The sequence below is a fragment of the Nansenia antarctica genome, assembly GCF_963989245.1.
Source record: "Nansenia antarctica genome assembly, chromosome: 5".
Lineage (NCBI taxonomy): Eukaryota > Metazoa > Chordata > Actinopteri > Argentiniformes > Microstomatidae > Nansenia > Nansenia antarctica.
This window is the reverse complement of record NC_137690.1, coordinates 73,270,578-73,288,077: the sequence shown is the minus strand read 5'-3', so window position 1 is coordinate 73,288,077 and position 17,500 is coordinate 73,270,578. Positions and strand designations below refer to the sequence as shown.

General features: G+C 49.7%; 1 protein-coding gene across 1 annotated transcript in view; it reads right to left on the bottom strand.

Annotated features, from left to right (window-relative positions):
• Positions 1-15,663, bottom strand: part of LOC308158363 (sodium/potassium-transporting ATPase subunit alpha-3-like) — a gene marked incomplete at both ends in the record, with an annotated part of 21,564 nt that extends 5,901 nt beyond the window's left edge. Inside the window, 7 exons of the mRNA XM_080531952.1 lie at positions 1,019-1,136; positions 1,359-1,493; positions 2,384-2,497; positions 3,014-3,217; positions 4,072-4,131; positions 4,308-4,412; positions 15,631-15,663. Coding sequence (XP_080388078.1) covers positions 1,019-1,136; positions 1,359-1,493; positions 2,384-2,497; positions 3,014-3,217; positions 4,072-4,131; positions 4,308-4,412; positions 15,631-15,663 — 769 coding nt within the window. The remainder of the gene's footprint in view (positions 1-1,018; positions 1,137-1,358; positions 1,494-2,383; positions 2,498-3,013; positions 3,218-4,071; positions 4,132-4,307; positions 4,413-15,630) is intronic.
• Between the last annotated feature and the right edge of the window lie 1,837 nt (positions 15,664-17,500).

Below are 17,500 nucleotides of genomic sequence, written 5' to 3'. Positions count from 1 at the left end.
GTGTAATTATACGTCAAATATTTCTGCCACACAAGAGGAAGACATTCAGAGTGCATTTGACCTTTATGTGAGGCTTTAGAAGGATGTTGTTGTCTCTGAATGCTATTCCAATGAGTGGCAGTGTAATGCACCATTTCCACCACACGGGGGCGACATACACCATTCTCTGTCAGTAGAGGTGGAGGCTGGAGACAGCAGAGCTGTTGCTGCTGTGAGAGGCCTCTGATTTCTACCTCCTCTAGCCTCCCCTGGTGTTGTACTACATTAACAAGGACCGTGAAGGGGGAGGATACTACAACACTGATGTTGACTCGGGATGAGTCAGGTAGAGAGAGAGAGAGGGAGAGAGAGAGAGAGGGATAGAGAGAGGGAGAGAGAGAGAGATGAAGAGGTAGAGAAAGAGAGAGAGAGAGATGAAGAGGTAGAGAAAGAGAGAGAGAGAGAGAGAGAGAGAGAGAGAGAGAGAGAGAGAGATGAAGAGGTAGAGAAAGAGAGAGAGAGAGATGAAGAGGTAGAGAAAGAGAGAGAGAGAGAGAGAGAGAGAGAGAGAGAGAGAGAGAGAGAGAGAGAGAGAGAGAGAGAGGGGGATAGAGAGAGAGGGAGAACGGATGGAGAGAGAGGCAGAGTGTGTGTGGGTGTTGGGTTGAGTGGCTGCTGAAATGGAGAGTGATTTGTTTCCATGGCAGCCACTCTACCCTTGAGGGAGAGGGGGAGGTGGGGAGGGGAGGGAGGGAGGGAGGGAGGGAGTGAAAGAGGGAGTGAGGGAGGGAAGAGCAGAGGGAGAACCAATGGAGGATGGAAAGTCGAGAAATGGGAGAAATTAAATGGGGCGATGTGCTGCTGCTGCTGCTGATGATGATGATGATTATTAAGAGGAAGAGGAAGGGGAAAAGGAAATAGAAGATGATGATGATGATGAGGAGGAGGAGGAGGATGATGGTGATGATGATGAAGAGGAGGAGTAGGGGGAAGAAGCTGATGAGGATGATGGTGATGATGGTGATGAAGAGCAGCGTACCTTCCACACAGTTGGTAGAGAAGAAGGCGATGTTGCGGGTCTCCAGGGGGTTGTCATGGGTACAGTCAGGTGACCTGGTCTGAGGTTCTGATTCGCCAGTCAGGGACGAGTTGTCTACCTGAGACACGACACACACATTAAACCCTAATAACAACAACAACAACAACAACAACAATAATAATAATAATAATAACAATAATAATAATAACAATAATAAAAACAATAACAATATCAATAATAATAATAATAGTGTGTGTGTGTGTGTGTGTGTACCTTGCATGCGTGCGTATGTGTGTGTGTGTGTGTGTGTATATGCATGTGTGTGTGTGTGTGTGTGTACCTTGCAGCCGTGTGAGGAGATGACCCTGAGGTCAGCAGGGATCCTGTCTCCTCCCTTCACCTCCACCAGGTCTCCCCCCACCACCTCCTCCGCGTTGATCTGCATCTTCTCCCCCTCGCGGATCACCAGGGCTTGCTGCCATGGAAACACAGACAGGTCTAAGGTCAGAGGTCAGAGGTCAGGTCACCAGGGCTTGCTGCCATGGAAACACAGACAGGTCAAAGGTCAGGGGTCAGAGGTCAGGTCACCAGGGCTTGCTGCCATGGAAACACAGACAGGTCCAAGGTCAGAGGTCAGAGGTCAGGTCACCAGGGCTTGCTGCCATGGAAACACAGACAGGTCAAAGGTCAGGGGTCAGGTCACCAGGGCTTGCTGCCATGGAAACAGAGACAGGTCAGAGGTCAGAGGTCAAAGGTCAGGTCACCAGGGCTTGCTGCCACAGAAACAGAGACAGGTCAAAGGTCAGGTCACCAGGGCTTGCTGCCACGGAAACAGAGACAGGTCAAAGGTCAGGTCACCAGGGCTTGCTGCCACGGAAACAGAGACAGGTCAAAGGTCAGGTCACCAGGGCTTGCTGCCACGGAAACAGAGACAGGTCAGAGGTCAGGGGTCAACCACGAACCTTTGACGTTTTCGACTCCAAACAGAGAGGAGAGACAAACAGCGTTTCGATCCAGAGATGAAGATTTGAATGGAAACATTGTTCACACTGTGATTGGCACGGTACCCTGGAGGGCACTTTGTGATTGGCACGGTACCCTGGAGGGCACTTTGTGCGTGTCAGGATAAAGGGGCCAAGAGTTTTTCCCCCCAGCCCTAGGACTTTTGTGGCCCTTTTTTTGTGCCTGGTAGCGGAGTTCTGAATTGACCGGGTGTAGAAGATCTTTTGATTGACGGGTGGAGCTTGCACTAAATTCGATGCCAAAAGTGTGGCCCCCTTCTAGCGGTTGTGGCCCTAAGCAACCACATAGACTACTTGTGTCAGCTTCCGGCCCTGACGCTTACCTGGGGCACCATGTTCTTACCTGGGGCACCATGTTCTTGAAGGACTCCATGATCTTGGAGCTCTTGGCCTCCTGGAAGTAGGAGAAGCAGCCGGTGATGATGACCACGGCAGACAGCACGATACCCAGGTACAGCTGAGGAGGGAGGGAGAGGGGGAGGGAGGGAGGGAAGGGGAGAGGGAGGGAGGCAGAGAGAGAGAGATGGTGTCATTCATGACATTTCAGTGGATGAAACAGTGTTTCTACAAATACAGAAACCCAGAATAGTGGGGTGGCTAGGGCAACGTTTGCTAGACATTAAACACTCTTGGTGTGAGGAGAATATTATATCCAAAACATACATTCTGTCGCTTCCTTGTGAGCGACAGTGTTTTCCCCTCCTCCACACGGTTCACTACACCCACCAAGAGCCTTTTCAAATGTCACTGCCTCACGAACAAAAACTCTGCAGGGTGGCAGCCATTTTAGAGCCCCTCTCACACACCTTCCAACCCTTCTATGTCTGCCGAGGGTAGCAGCCATGTTGGAGCCATCCTTACTATCCCATCCCTCAATTCCCTGGCAGCCATTTTGGCTCCTCAGGGTGGCAGCCATTTTGGCTCCTCTAGGTTTCGGCAGCCATTTTGGCTCCTCCAGGGGCCTCTGACTCACGTTGTCCCCGGCGGGCTCGTCCTCGGTGGCGGCCTGGATGGCGTAGGCCAGGAAACAGAGGATGGCGCCGGTCCACAGCAGGATGGAGAACCCGCCGAACAGCTGGCGGCAGAACTTAACCCACTCCGGGGTGGTGGGAGGCGGGGTCAGGGCGTTGGGCCCGTCACGAGCCAGGAACTCTGCAGCCTTGGCGTTGGTCAGACCCTGGGGGGGAGGGAGGGGAGGGGAGGGGGGAGGGGAGGGGAGGGGGGAGGAGAGTCGGCGGGGGGCGGGGAGAGGGGAGGGGAGGTAGGGGAGGGGATGTAGGAGGGAGGGGAGGGAGGGAGGGAGGGGGGGTGAGGGGAGGGAGGAGAGGGGAGGGGGAGGGGAGTAGGGAGGAGGGGGGGGAGGAGGGGAGGGGGGAGGGGAGGGGAGGGGAGGGAGGCGAGGGAGAGGATGTAGGAGGGAGGGGAGGGGAGGAGGGGGGGGCAGAGCTGTTACTAAGACTCTATATTCATTATGTAGACCAGGGGGAGGCTGGTGGAGGTAGACATCGGAGGATGGGCTCATTGTAATGCATGGGACGTAATGAGGAATGATATCAGATACACTGAGATACAATGAGCCCGTCCTCCGATTTCTACCTCCACCAGCCTCCCCTGACGAATAGGTCGTTGTTGTTTTTTTAGATTGAATGAATAACTGTGTTCAGCTACACTCCTCGTGTTCTGTTACTGTGGTTGACTTGGTGTATTAAAGGGGCAGTCTGGGATTCAAACAAAACAACGCGAGTCTCCTCTAGTCCCCTCTGGTCTAATATGAACATCGCCTAACATGCATAAAGGCCTCATTTGCATACAGGAAATGTATTATTCATAATTCGTTATTAATGATGATGAATTAATCATATTGTTTCTGTCCCGCTGGTGGTGGTGATCAGACATGCAACACTGAACCATGGGAACCACCAGCAGCAGATACAGGGAGGACAGCAGGGATGTGTATGTGTATAAGGCGTCTGCTAAATGCAAAAAAAATCGGGACATGCTTTAGTCAGCGGTGTGGGAAAGCTCTCTCACCTGGACGATGTCAGTGTTGAACTTCTGACAGACCTCCTCGATGGACATCTTGTGTTCCGTCTGAGAGGGAAAAGATAAAGAAACATTGAATGAATCTGGTTTAACTGATATGAGTGTACAGGTACTGTGGATATGGAGCAATGACATGATCTGGCTTCTATTCTCTGGGATGTTCTAGGGTTCTATTGCAGGGTTCTATTGCAGGGTTCTGTTCCAGGGTTCTACAGGCTACCCACCAGGGGAACCTCCTTCTTCAGGTCGTCCAGCTTGGCCTTCTTGGGCGACTCCTTCTCATGGTGGTCCTGCGTGGTGGCCACGCGGTAGCTGTCCGACCGCCCGTACTGTAACACACACACACACACACACACACACAGTCAGCTACCTACGTACTGCAGAGAGACACAACAACACAGTCAGCTACTGGCCCTGGGGGGTCTGGGTCAGGACAGGGGGGGTTGGGGCGCTCGGTGGCGTAACACACTAAGCATCGACCATGTAACCGCAGGGTTCCTGGTTCAATTCCGGCCGCGGACATATCCTGCATGTCATCCCTTCTCTCTCTCTCTCACACACACCCATCCTTCCTGTCAGTCTCTACTGTCTCTATCCTCCCCTCTCTCTCTCTCTCACCCATCCTTCCTGTCAGTCTCTACTGTCTCTATCCTCCTCTCTCTCTCTCTCTCTCACGCATCCTTCCTGTCAAATCTCTACTGTCTCTATCCTCCTCTCTCTCTCTCTCTCACCCATCCTTCCTGTCAGTCTCTACTGTCTCTATCCTCCTCTCTCTCTCTCTCTCTCTCTCTCTCTCTCTCTCACGCATCCTTCCTGTCAAATCTCTACTGTCTCTATCCTCCTCTCTCTCTCTCTCTCTCTCACCCATCCTTCCTGTCAAATCTCTACTGTCTCTATCCTCCTCTCTCTCTCTCTCACCCATCCTTCCTGTCAGTCTCTACTGTCTCTATCCTCCTCTCTCTCTCTCTCTCTCTCACCCATCCTTCCTGTCAGTCTCTACTGTCTCTATCCTCCTCTCTCTCTCTCTCTCTCACGCATCCTTCCTGTCAAATCTCTACTGTCTCTATCCTCCTCTCTCTCTCTCTCTCTCTCACCCATCCTTCCTGTCAAATCTCTACTGTCTCTATCCTCCTCTCTCTCTCTCTCTCTCACCCATCCTTCCTGTCAGTCTCTACTGTCTCTATCCTAATAAAAAAATATATGAGTGGGACTGCTCCACTCCGAAAAAAGAACTTAAAAAAAAAAGAACGGGGGGGGGGGGGGGTTAGAGGACCACCTGGGGGGTCTGGGTCAGAACAGGGCAGGTGGACGTCGGATCTGACAGCCTCCATGCTGCTCCAGAACGTTCTGGGTTCTGAGTGAGGCAGGACACCAGGTCAGCTGACGCTGTCCGCAGTGGCGGACTCAGGCTGTTTGAAGGGCAGGGGGGGGCGAAAAGAAAAAAAGGGCACCTACTGCACAACATGGGACCCCATCAGTGCACATGGTCAAGTTTAGACCATTGGAAGGGCAGCCAATAGGGCACATCCTCTAATTTCGCCACTCAAAAGGGCACTTTAGTGCGACGTTTTTCAACTGTGGGGGCACATGGTCAAGTTTAGACCATTGGAGGGGCACCAATAGGGCACGTCCTCTCATTTTTCGCCACTCAAAAGGACATTTTTGCCCCTCAAAAGGACACTTAAGAGAGTCGTTTTTCAACCGTGGGGGCACCAGGAGGGGCGGTTGCCCCCCCTGCCCCCCCCCCCCCCCCTGAGTCCGCCAGTGGCTGGCGCTGTCTGAAACCCTGCCAAACACTGCTGCTGTAAAGGCTAAGCTTTCACTTACCACCAACACTCTACCTCACAACTCTGCGTAAGTGGATAACAGCACGGCGATGAGATTAGACGGGATTAGATTACGTTAGATCAGATTAGCTTCAGCGTTATTGTCATTGCACAGAGTAAAAGTCGGCCTCCCAAACAAGCCCCTCCTGCCTCTCACTGACTCTGGGACTTCCACTACCCCCCCACACACACCACACACACACACACACACACACACACACACACACACACACACACACACCCCTGTCACACACTCATAAAACTGCTCATATTAAAAACCTCCTGGCAGGCATCCAGTCATCTGACCCCCTGAAGCGACATCACACACCTCACACACACACACACACACACACACACACACACACACACACACACACACACACAGTACAATGCACTGTGTGCAATGCTTATGTATTGTTATTTTTTTATGCCCTAGGCACCAACCTCACCAAGTGCAAAATATACGAGACAATAAAAAATATTCTGATTCTAAAATGTATTTTGTCTTCTAACCAGATAGTGGAAAAGACATGATAGTGTAGGCAGTGCAGGGTATTATGGGATAGGTATTACAGTGAGTATAAATAAATGAATATAAAAGTGAATATATATGAGATGTCCACCATTGGAATGGCATCAAACGCACGTGAGCCCGTCCTCCGATTTCTACCTCCACCAGCCTCACCTGGTATCAACATGTTTCAAATCAAGCACCTTCACAGTCCACTTCACAGCTCCTTTGAACACCAACGTTCAGGACCCAGGTCCACACGGTCCCGTTGGCAAGGCAACAACACTGCTCCAAAACACCTTTCATCCCGAGCAGAATAGCTGCTTTCAATTGGTCAAACACGGGAGGGGGGCGATGGACAATACAGCATCCCCACCTCCTCCCTCCTTCTCTCCCCACCTCCATCCCTCTCTCCCCATGTAACCGCAGGGTCCCCGGTTCGATTCCGGCCGGGGACATATCCTGCATGTCATCCCTCCTCTCTCTCTCACCCATCCTTCCTGTCATAATCTATACTGTACTGTCAATAAAAATGAAAAATATGAGTGGGACTGCCCCACTCAGAAAAAATAACTTAAAAAAAAAAAAAAAAACTCAGAGAGGTTCTATAACTGACAGAGAGGTTCTATAACTGACAGCTTCTACAACTGACAGAGAGGTTCTATAACTGACAGAGAGGTTCTATAACTGACAGCTTCTACAACTGACAGAGAGGTTTTAACTGACACTAACTGACACAGAGAGGTTCTAACTGACACTAACTGACACAGAGAGGGTCTAACTGACACTAACTGACACAGAGAGGGTCTAACTGACACTAACTGACACAGAGAGGCTCTAACTGACACAGAGAGGGTCTAACTGACAGCTTCTAAAACTGACAGGTTCTAACTGACAGTGTGTGTGTCTGTGTGACAAGGCCCACAGACCACAACATGCATCCACACCACACAGACGGACTGTATCACCCTCAATGCTCCGCACACCAGGGAGGCTGGTGGAGGTAGAAATCGGAGGATGGGCTCATTGTAATGCATTGTAATCAAACAGCTTCAAAGACAGAGATAGACAGGTACTTTATTGATCCCTGAGGAGGAATTCAGGCGTTACAGCAGCTCAGACCACAAACAACAACAACAAAATAAAGCGACAATTGAATAGATTGACAATTGATTCAACAGCTCTCTAATGAATTAGAGAGAGAGAGAGAGAGAGAAAGAGAGAGAGAGAGAGACAGGGGGCGGGTTAATCTGGATTAGTCTATTTTTGTCTATTTTAGTCACTGATGACGGCCATCTTGTTTGTTTGTTGTTAAGATGACTGACTCTCCCACCAGCATCCTGTTGTCTCCCAAACTCCCTGCTCCCTGTGATGTGATTCAGGAGGGTGACTCTGTGTGTGTGTGTGTGTGTGTGTGTGTGTGTGAGAGAGATGATGTCATAGTATAGTCATGTGACATTATGAATACAGTAGTAGTGAATAGTGTAATAGTGTGATTTAATACAATGTCTGTTCAACCTTCAGTGTGTGTGTGTGTGTGTGTGTGTGTGTGTGTGTGTGTGTGTGAGTGATGCCATCTGTCATGGCTCCGTAGGTGGGGGGGGGGGACAGCGGGGGGCCGTTGTGTTTACTACACAGCCTAGGATTACCCTACTGAACAATGGTAATCCCTCTCTCTCTCTCTCCATCCCTCTCTCTCCATCCCTCACTCTCACTCTCTCTCTCTCCCTCTCTCTCCCTCTCTCTCTCTCCATCCCTCACTCTCTCTCCCTCTCTCTCTCTCCCTCTCTCTCTCTCCATCCCTCACTCTCTCTCTCTCTTTCCATCCCTCCCTCCCTCTCTCCATCCCTCCCTCTCTCTCTCCATCCGTCACTCTCTCTCTCTCTCTCTCTCTCTCTCTCTCTCTCTCTCCCTCTCTCTCTCTCCACCCCTCACTCTCTCTCTTTTTCTCTCTCCATCCCTCCCTCCCTCCATCCCTCCCTCTCTCTCTCTCCCTCACTCTCTCTCTCTCTCCCTCTCTCCCTCCCTCACTCTCTTTCTCTTTCTTCCACTCTCACTCCCTCCCTACCTGCCCCTCTACCTCACTCTCTCTCTCCCTCACTCTATCACTCTATCACTCTATCACTCTATCACTCTATCACCTGTTCACTCTATCACTCTATCACTCTATCACCTGTTCACTCTATCACTCTATCACCTGTTCACTCTATCACTCTATCACTCTATCACTCTATCACCTGTTCACTCTATCACTCTATCACCTGTTCACTCTATCACTCTATCACTCTATCACCTGTTCACTCTATCACTCTATCACTCTATCACTCTATCACCTGTTCACTCTATCACCTGTTCACTCTATCACCTGTTCACTCTATCACCTGTTCACTCTATCACTCTATCACCTGTTCACTCTATCACTCTATCACCTGTTCACTCTATCACCTGTTCACTCTATCACTCTATCACCTGTTCACTCTATCACCTGTTCACTCTATCACCTGTTCACTCTATCACCTGTTCACTCTATCACCTGTTCACTCTATCACTCTATCACCTGTTCACTCTATCACCTGTTCACTCTATCACCTGTTCACTCTATCACCTGTTCACTCTATCACCTGTTCACTCTATCACCTGTTCACTCTATCACCTGATCACTCTATCACCTGTTCACTCTATCACTCTATCACCTGTTCACTCATTCATACACATCTTGGGGCAGCAGGTAGCCTAGAGGTTAGCGAAGGCGGCTAGCAATCGGAAGGTCGCTGGTTCGATCCCCGCCTCAGGAGGGAGCTGCATGTGAACTGGTGACTGGAGGGTTGGGCTGTTGGTTGTTCCCTCCCCCGCCCCCACTCCACACACACACACACACACACACACACACACACACACACGTGCCAGCACACGTGCGAACATCGATTGACATCTGATGCTGATGGCCAGGAGGCTGTTTAGCTCAGGCACGCGCAAGGCCACCCGTTGACGTGAAGGACCCGCACACAGGCAGAGAGGGCTGGAGGGGTCCAGATGTTCAACACCACAGCTGTGTGTGTGTGTGTGTATGTGAGGGTGTGTGTGTGTGTGTGTGTGTGTGTGAGGCTATGTGTGTGTGTGTGTGTGTGTGTGTGGGGGGGGGGGGGGGTGTGTGTGTGTGAGGGTGTGTGTGTGTGTGTGTGTGTGTGTGTGTGTGTGTGCAGCAGAACACACAGCCCACCCCCCAGTAACAGCATATAGAACAACAGACCACCTACAGGTCTGCATTACAAAGCCTGTAACTGTTCAGTATAGGGAACACTTAGAAGGCACTCCTTTGTACCTGATACGTGTGTACCAAGTATCTAATTGGGCAATTTTGGGGTATTACTATCCATGTATTAGGTATTTATTCAGTGTTTTATTATTCTCATGTTAGAAGCCAGGTAGTAGGTGACCAGTTAGATGTCATTTCAACCCTCCTATCACGGACTCACTACCTGCTACATGCTACATGCTATGGCTAGCGCATCATGGTGGATCGCACTTCACACAAAGAAGTGATGTGCTTCTTTCTTCTTTAAGACACTGAACTCCAAATAGGCTAGGTGCACGATCTCCACTACTTCCTGAAAGGCACCTTGCATGAACATATCCTGTCTCACTCTATTGGTTTAATTGATTAATCAGCTGTGCGGTAAACTGTTGGAACACACAGTGCACAGCTGATTAATCAATTAAACCAATAGAGTGAGACAGGATATGTTCATGCAAGGTGCCTTTCAGGAAGTAGTGGAGATCGTGCACCTAGCCTATTGCTCCCAGTGAGCGGGCCGGCGCCTTGTTAATGTTAATGTTAATTTTATTTATAATGCGCCCCCCATCCAACTTTTACATCGGCCCGGGGCGCAGCAAGCCTTGCATGGTAGCTTGGCCGCCATTGGTGTGTGAATGTGTGTGTGAACGGGTGAATGAGAGGCCGTTGTAAAGCACTTTGGATAAAGGCGCTGTATAAGTCAGTCCATTTACCATTCAAGTGATTCATCAAACAGCTCAGCCGATTGACCTAGAAAACAGCGATGCGGACTGACCCAGACTCCCCCCCCCTCCCTCCCTCCCACCCTCCATCCCCCCATCCCCCTCCTATCCCTTTGTTTACATCCCTCCCTCCCTCCCTCTAACCCACGCGTCTATTCCCTCCTTTCGTCTGAGCGGTGGTTGTCGGCCCGTGGTTGTGACACGGTTGTGATGTCATGACTGTGATGTCATGACTGTGATGTCATGACTGTGATGGTCATTGTGACTTTGTGACTGTCAGTGTGTGACGCTGTTGTGTGTGTTCAGTTTGGATGTGTGTGTGTGTGTGTGTGTCTGTGTGTGTGTGAGGTGTGTGTGTGTGTGTGTGTGTGAGGTGTGTGTGTGTGTGTGTGTGAGGCGTGTGTGTGTCTGTGTGTGTGTGTGTGAGGAGTGTGTGTGTGTGTGAGGTGTGTGTGTGTGTGTGTGTGAGGCGTGTGTGTGTCTGTGTGTGTGTGAGGAGTGTGTGTGTGTGTGTGTGTGAGGTGTGTGTGTGTGTGTGTGTGAGGAGTGTGTGTGTGTGTGTGTGTGTGAGGTGTGTGTGTGTGTGGTCACTGTTTCACTGTTTGCTACACACACACGTTGCTTGAATAACAATTTCCCTCTCACACTTCATAATGACTCATAAAACTGCTCATATTAAAAACCCTCTGGCAGTCACCCAGATATCTGACCCCTGAAGAGACCTCACACACCTCAAACACACACACACACACACCTCACACACACACACCTCACACACACACACCTCACACACACACACACACACCTCACACACACACACACCTCACACACACGTGTGTTGATTCCGTTCCATGCATTACAATGAGCCCGTCCTCTGATTTTTACCTCCTCCAGCCTCCCCTGCTGTCTAAAACCCGCTAGTCCCCAGGAGGCAGGCTAATTTACAAGCGGCCAACTAGTGGTCGTGTATAAACAGCAGCTTAGCATTGTAAAAGAGTTCTTTTAGTAGGTGAAATAGGCGCGGCTGTTCTAGTGTTAATTGCCTGACAGGAAACAAGAAGATGGGTGTATCAGATTTAGGAAGAAGCTAATTTCCGTCTGTCGTCCTGAAAACTGTGAACATAAAGACACAATAAAAATACATGATATCATCACAATATCTGTGATGGTTCTATTCAGAAGATGACCTTCAGTGACGATTTTTTAACACAAGGGGTCTTCAATTTTTTCAACGGGTGATGCTGTCCCTGTGGTAATGCAGCAACACATCAATAGGCTTTTAAGAAACACGTCATTGTCCCTGTGTGTTTATCAATGAACAGAGCTGTTCTCTATTTCAGCCAATGGGAGACAGCCGTCTGGTCACGTGATCGCTCTCCAGGCTCCTGAAAGGAAGTGATGTCATAGTAGACCCATACCAGGTGATGTCATAATAGAGCCATACTAGGAAATGAACGTTGGTGGGTGACCCTGAACTCTGCTGTATGGATCACACACACACACACACACACACACACACACGTATGGATCACACACACACATACACACACACACACACACACACACACAGACACACACATCCACCCACCCACCCAAACACACACACACACACACACACACACACACACACAGACACACACACACACAGACACACACACACACACACACACACACGCACACACACACACACACAGATGGAGCTAGACAGGCGAGCAGCAGGAAGTCCCATAAGTGCAGATGAGATATCGACAGGGGTGTGTTACATAACAGCCCTCTAACGACCCTCTCCAGGCCAGGGTTGAGTCACTGAAGCTGCTCCCTAGACTAGAGACACACACACACACACACACACACACACACACACACACCCCAGACACCCTCCCCTTAGAGACCTGTCCCTCCCTCTACCTCCCCCAGCCTCCCCTGTCCTCCCATGTCTACCTCCCCCAGCCTCCCCTGTCCTCCCATGTCTACCTCCACCAGCCTCCACTGAGGCTGTCATATAGACATGTCTATTTACATTTATTTACGATTATTTACGATTATTTTAGATAATAATCACATTGAAGGTCGCGTGGCTTATTAAACGTGATTCAATTAAATCCTTTTTTCAGATAAGTCTGATATCGCCATAGTAACAGTACAGAGACATGCATCAATTATGTGCAAAAATCCATGTGTATCTCCCCTCCACACTCTCTCTCTCTCTCCCTCTCTCTCTCCCTCACTCTCTCTCTCTCATCCTACCTAGGTATGTCTCTCTCACTCTCTCACACACACACACACACACACACACACACACACACAGACACACGGACACACCCCAGACACCCTCCCCTTAGAAACCTGTCCCTCCCTCTACCTCCACCAGCCTCCCCTGTCCTCCCATGTCTACCTCCACCAGCCTCCCCCTGTCCTCCCATGTCTACCTCCACCAGCCTCCCCTGTTTACCTCCACCAGCCTCCCCAGTCCTCTGATTTCTACCTCCATCATCCTCCCCCTGTCCTCTGATTTCTACCTCCACCATCCTCCCCTGTCCTCCCAGGTCTACCTCCACCATCCTCCCCCTGTCATCCCCCTGGGGTAGTGGTGGTCTAGTGGATAGTGAGTTGGACTTGTGTTCGGAAGGTTGTGAGTTCAAATCCCGCCTGAAGCCACACCACTACTAGTGTGCCCTTGGGTAAGGCACTTAGCCCTCAGTTACTCCAGGGGGAATGTCCCTGTAATTCGTAATTGTAAGTCGCTTTGGATAAAAGCGTCTGCTAAATGGCAAAATTATTATTAAATTAATTAATTAATTATAATTAATCCCATGTCTACCTCCACCAGCCTCCCCTGTCCTCCCATGTCTACCTCCACCAGCCTCCCCCTGTCCTCCCATGTCTACCTCCACCAGCCTCCCCTGTCCTCCCATGTCTACCTCCACCAGCCTCCCCTGTCCTCCCATGTCTACGTCCACCAGCCTCTACCACTGATCTTCACTGATTACAAAGCAATTAAATCCTGAGGAAGGCCGGCGGAGGTAGAAATCGGAGGACTTAATTGTGATGCTCGGAATGCTTGGGCTCCTCAGAATGGGTTCATTGTGATGCGTGGAACGGAACGCGGAATGGTGTCAAACACAAGTGTCGGATAGCGTTCCGCATTCCGTTCCATGCATCACAATGAGCCTGTCCTCCGATTTCTACCTCCACCAGCCTCCACTGTGGCTGTCATACAGACATATCTATTTGACACTTACATATCTATTTGTTACTAATCACATTGAAGGTTGCGTGGCTTATTAAACGTGATTCAATTAAATCCTTCATGCTTCAGATTGTTTCAGATAAGTCTGATATCGCCATAGTAACAATACAGAGACATGCGTCAATCATGTGCAAAAATCCATGTGTATCTCCCCTCCACACTCTCTCTCTCTCTCTCTCCCTCGCTCTCTCTTGCCCTCTCTCTCTCTCATCCTACCTAGGTATGTGTCTCTCTCTCTCTCTCACACACACACACACACACACACACACACACACACACACACAGGGCATCAGAGGCCATAGAAGAAATGGGAGCTAACTCTCTCTCTCTCTCTCTCTCTAGAGAGAGAGAGAGAGAGAGAGAGAGAGAGAGAGAGAGATAGAGGAACGGTGATGTAATGCATGGAATGGAACAATGGCATAATAGTTGTTATTGCCATGCATATCAACTCGTCAGTCAGTTATTGGAATGTGGTATTTTATGCTCTAGGCAAGGGGGATCAGCCATAGACGGCGACCCTGGAGCAATTAGGGGGTTCAGTGCCTTGCTCAAGGACACCTCGACACGTGGCCAGCCGAGGTTCGAACCGCCGGGCTGTCGACCTCTCGATCATTAGACGCCGGCTCCTCTACCTCCTGAGTGTGTGTGCATTACAATGAGCCCGTCCTCCGATTTCTACCTCCACCAGCCTCCCCTGGCAGAGACACACCCCCTTCTCCCTCCATCCCTCCCTCCCTCCCTCCCTCCCTCTTGTCTCCTCTCCTGCACGAGCCACACACCGCGCCTCGGCCTCCACCACCGCGCTGACCTTCGTTTAATCTCTCCCCTGGGCGCGAGCAGGGGAGGCGAGCCTCTCTGCATATAGATTGATCGGTTCGGATAGCCTCGGTGTCACGTCCACTCCACTGAGACTCTCGCGCCTCTCCACGCCCCCCTCTCACCCCCCCCCCCCCCCCCCCGTGGCGTAATGGGAACATCTCAGCTCTGAAACGGGAGTTTCCACTCGCTCGGGCTGTCGTGGTGTAGCGCGGGATAGTCGGGCGCGGTTTCAGCGCGACGGGGTTGCCAGATGGGGGGGGGGGGGGGTTCCCGCCGAATGGGCCACTTCTGATCACACTGTTGCTGGATAAATAGCATTTAGGTATCAAAATGTCAGTGCCTGAAAGTTACAAAATGCGTGAAGTTAAAAACACACACCCTAGTAAGCTACATACAATGTGCAGGTTTTTATTTTTATTTTACAAACGTCATTGGCAACAGACATACAGTTTAGCGGCAGGAAGATGATGGGCACACCTGCCCAATAGGAATTAGCGGTTTTCTGACACCATAGGTGTTGGGGCTGGTGGATTTTGGGTGGATTTTGGCAGTTTTTAAGACTGTGGTTAGGCTGGAAATATTCGATCTCATCTGTCATCCCAGATCCACTATCCGTCATCCTAAACATCTCTCCATCCTCCATCAGCAGCGTTAGGTGTAGTAGGGGATTTATATGGGGCAATGTTGTTGTTGTCCGTTTGGACCTCACCACCTAATCGATATACATATAGGCTAATGGATGGAGTGTCTAAAATGGACCAGATTGAATAATAGAAGGACGCATTTGCAATATTTCGTATTATAGCCTCTATACGATCGATGACACACTACTGGCGCGATTGGTATCGTGACATTCGGCTGATCGGCTGATCCAAACCCGTCCAGGGAACCAGGCATCCATTTTGACGCAGTTGTCTGTGCCGACGGGTACCCCGACCGAACCAAACCTCCCTCCGCACCGTTACCCCGGGATCAATCATGGATGTTTTCTGTGACACTGACACAAGAAGGTGACTGAGAGATAGGTAGAAAACAATGGGTCGGCATAGCCTACATTCTCTATTAAGCTATTAATCACTAGAGCGACATGGAGCCAACCTAGGCGGGACCCTGTCGTCTGTCACTGTCGCCTCGTCCAACAGAACATCATCGGTCATGTTTGCGATGATAAAAACAAGCGGGCAGACACCTGCAACAACATGACAAACACCATGTCGGCTATGGATCATCTGATCATTTGGATATTCGTTCAGATTTAAACGCGACCAGTCTGAACACCCCCTGATATCTTCAGCATCTTAAAATCGCAAGAATGTGGCGCCGTTCAAATGTAACGGAATAGCCCTATTATTATTATTAATTAATAATAATAATAATAATAACAATAATACTACTACTAGCCTACTACTAATAATAATCATAACCATCATAATAATAACCTTTATTTGTAGCACCTTTCCTGGAAACGTTGCAGCTCAAAGTACTTTAACAAAATAACTAAATAATAGCCTATAAGAATTACTATAAGATTTAAACAAGTAAATACATATAACCTACAAATATATATATATATATATACAAATATATAGCCTAGATTAATCATCGAACATTAAACACCCTACACGACTAAATCAAGGCACACCCCCCCCCCTGGTGTGTCTGATAGGGGATGGAGGAGGAACAGCGCCTGTGCGCCTCGCGCCCCACCGGGGGACTCAGCCGACTCGTTAATCGCCCAAACAAACGGTGTCCCGCTCCCGCAATCGGTGCAGATGTTTTTGCTTGTTTTTTTAATCTAAATCTAGGAGAGCTCGAGGATGGACCGACAGATTCCCCCTCTGCCTGCTAACCGCATTATGACGCAGGGGCTGTGGGGGGGGGTGCGTTCGTAAATTCGCTCTGGAACTCTGGATCAGCACTCATTGAATGCCTCTTGTCCAATCGAATTACTTGCTCCCTTTATGACGTTAAACCCAGTGTGGCGCTCCGGCGCTCTCAGAGCGAGTTTACGAACGCAGCCATGGATGTTGGAGGGTCGCCCCTGTTAGGCTACACCTGACGCAATTCGGAAACAGGCGCAAAAAGCACCGTTATTCTACAACGTCTGTGTGATGGTTGTCGTTTATGTAGGCGAGGGGACAGGAGAGGACGTGTAAAGTAGTCTACCTGGAGCGCAATTATATTGCATTGAATCAACAGTAGAACATCTATCTAAATAAATATAGCGCACATATTCAGCGCTCATACAAGTGCTGCCTGGTAACATCAATTTGCCATATAGCTTCACAATTCAATGAAACCCCACAGTGGTCAATGTCATTGTGACACGCTATTAATAACCTTCCATATAGTTTTAACCCTTTAAAAAGCGTGCGTTCCAAAAGCATTCCAAAATACATCCATCCATTCCAAATGCGCATTATTACGCGCAGAAATTAAGAAGAGATTATTTTTGCTCTTACCCCCATTTCGGCGCAATCAGTCAGTCAGGGTCTCCTCAGCAGACGGTGCGAGTGTCGGTGATTCAACCAGAAACAGCTGATTTATAGTGAATAAACACCAGAGGAAACTTAATCTCGCCCGAGAGAGAAATGTCGAGAGAGAGAGAGAGAGAGAGAGAGAGAGAGAGAGAGAGAGAGAGAGAGAGAGAGAGAGAGAAAAAAAGCCCCTTCACTCTAAAAGCAATTGACTATTGCTCTAGCCTAATTGTGCACTAGGCTATAAAGTAATGAATCAGATTATCATTTATCTCAGATAACTCATTTATCAGAGTAGCTTAACGGGCCAGTGGAGACGTGACAAGGCTACGTTTTCATTTGAACACCTGAAGCAACGCTGGCGCTGTTCGCTCCCCCCCCCGGTAGTGAAAGGGGCCGTTTAAGGTTTTAGGTGTTTAAGATGCTGATCAGATGAGAGGAGCCCCGCGTTCATGTGGCCGTCCCAAGTGCTGCTGAGAGTCAGGCGCAAATGATGCCGGGCGAAAGAAACGAGACC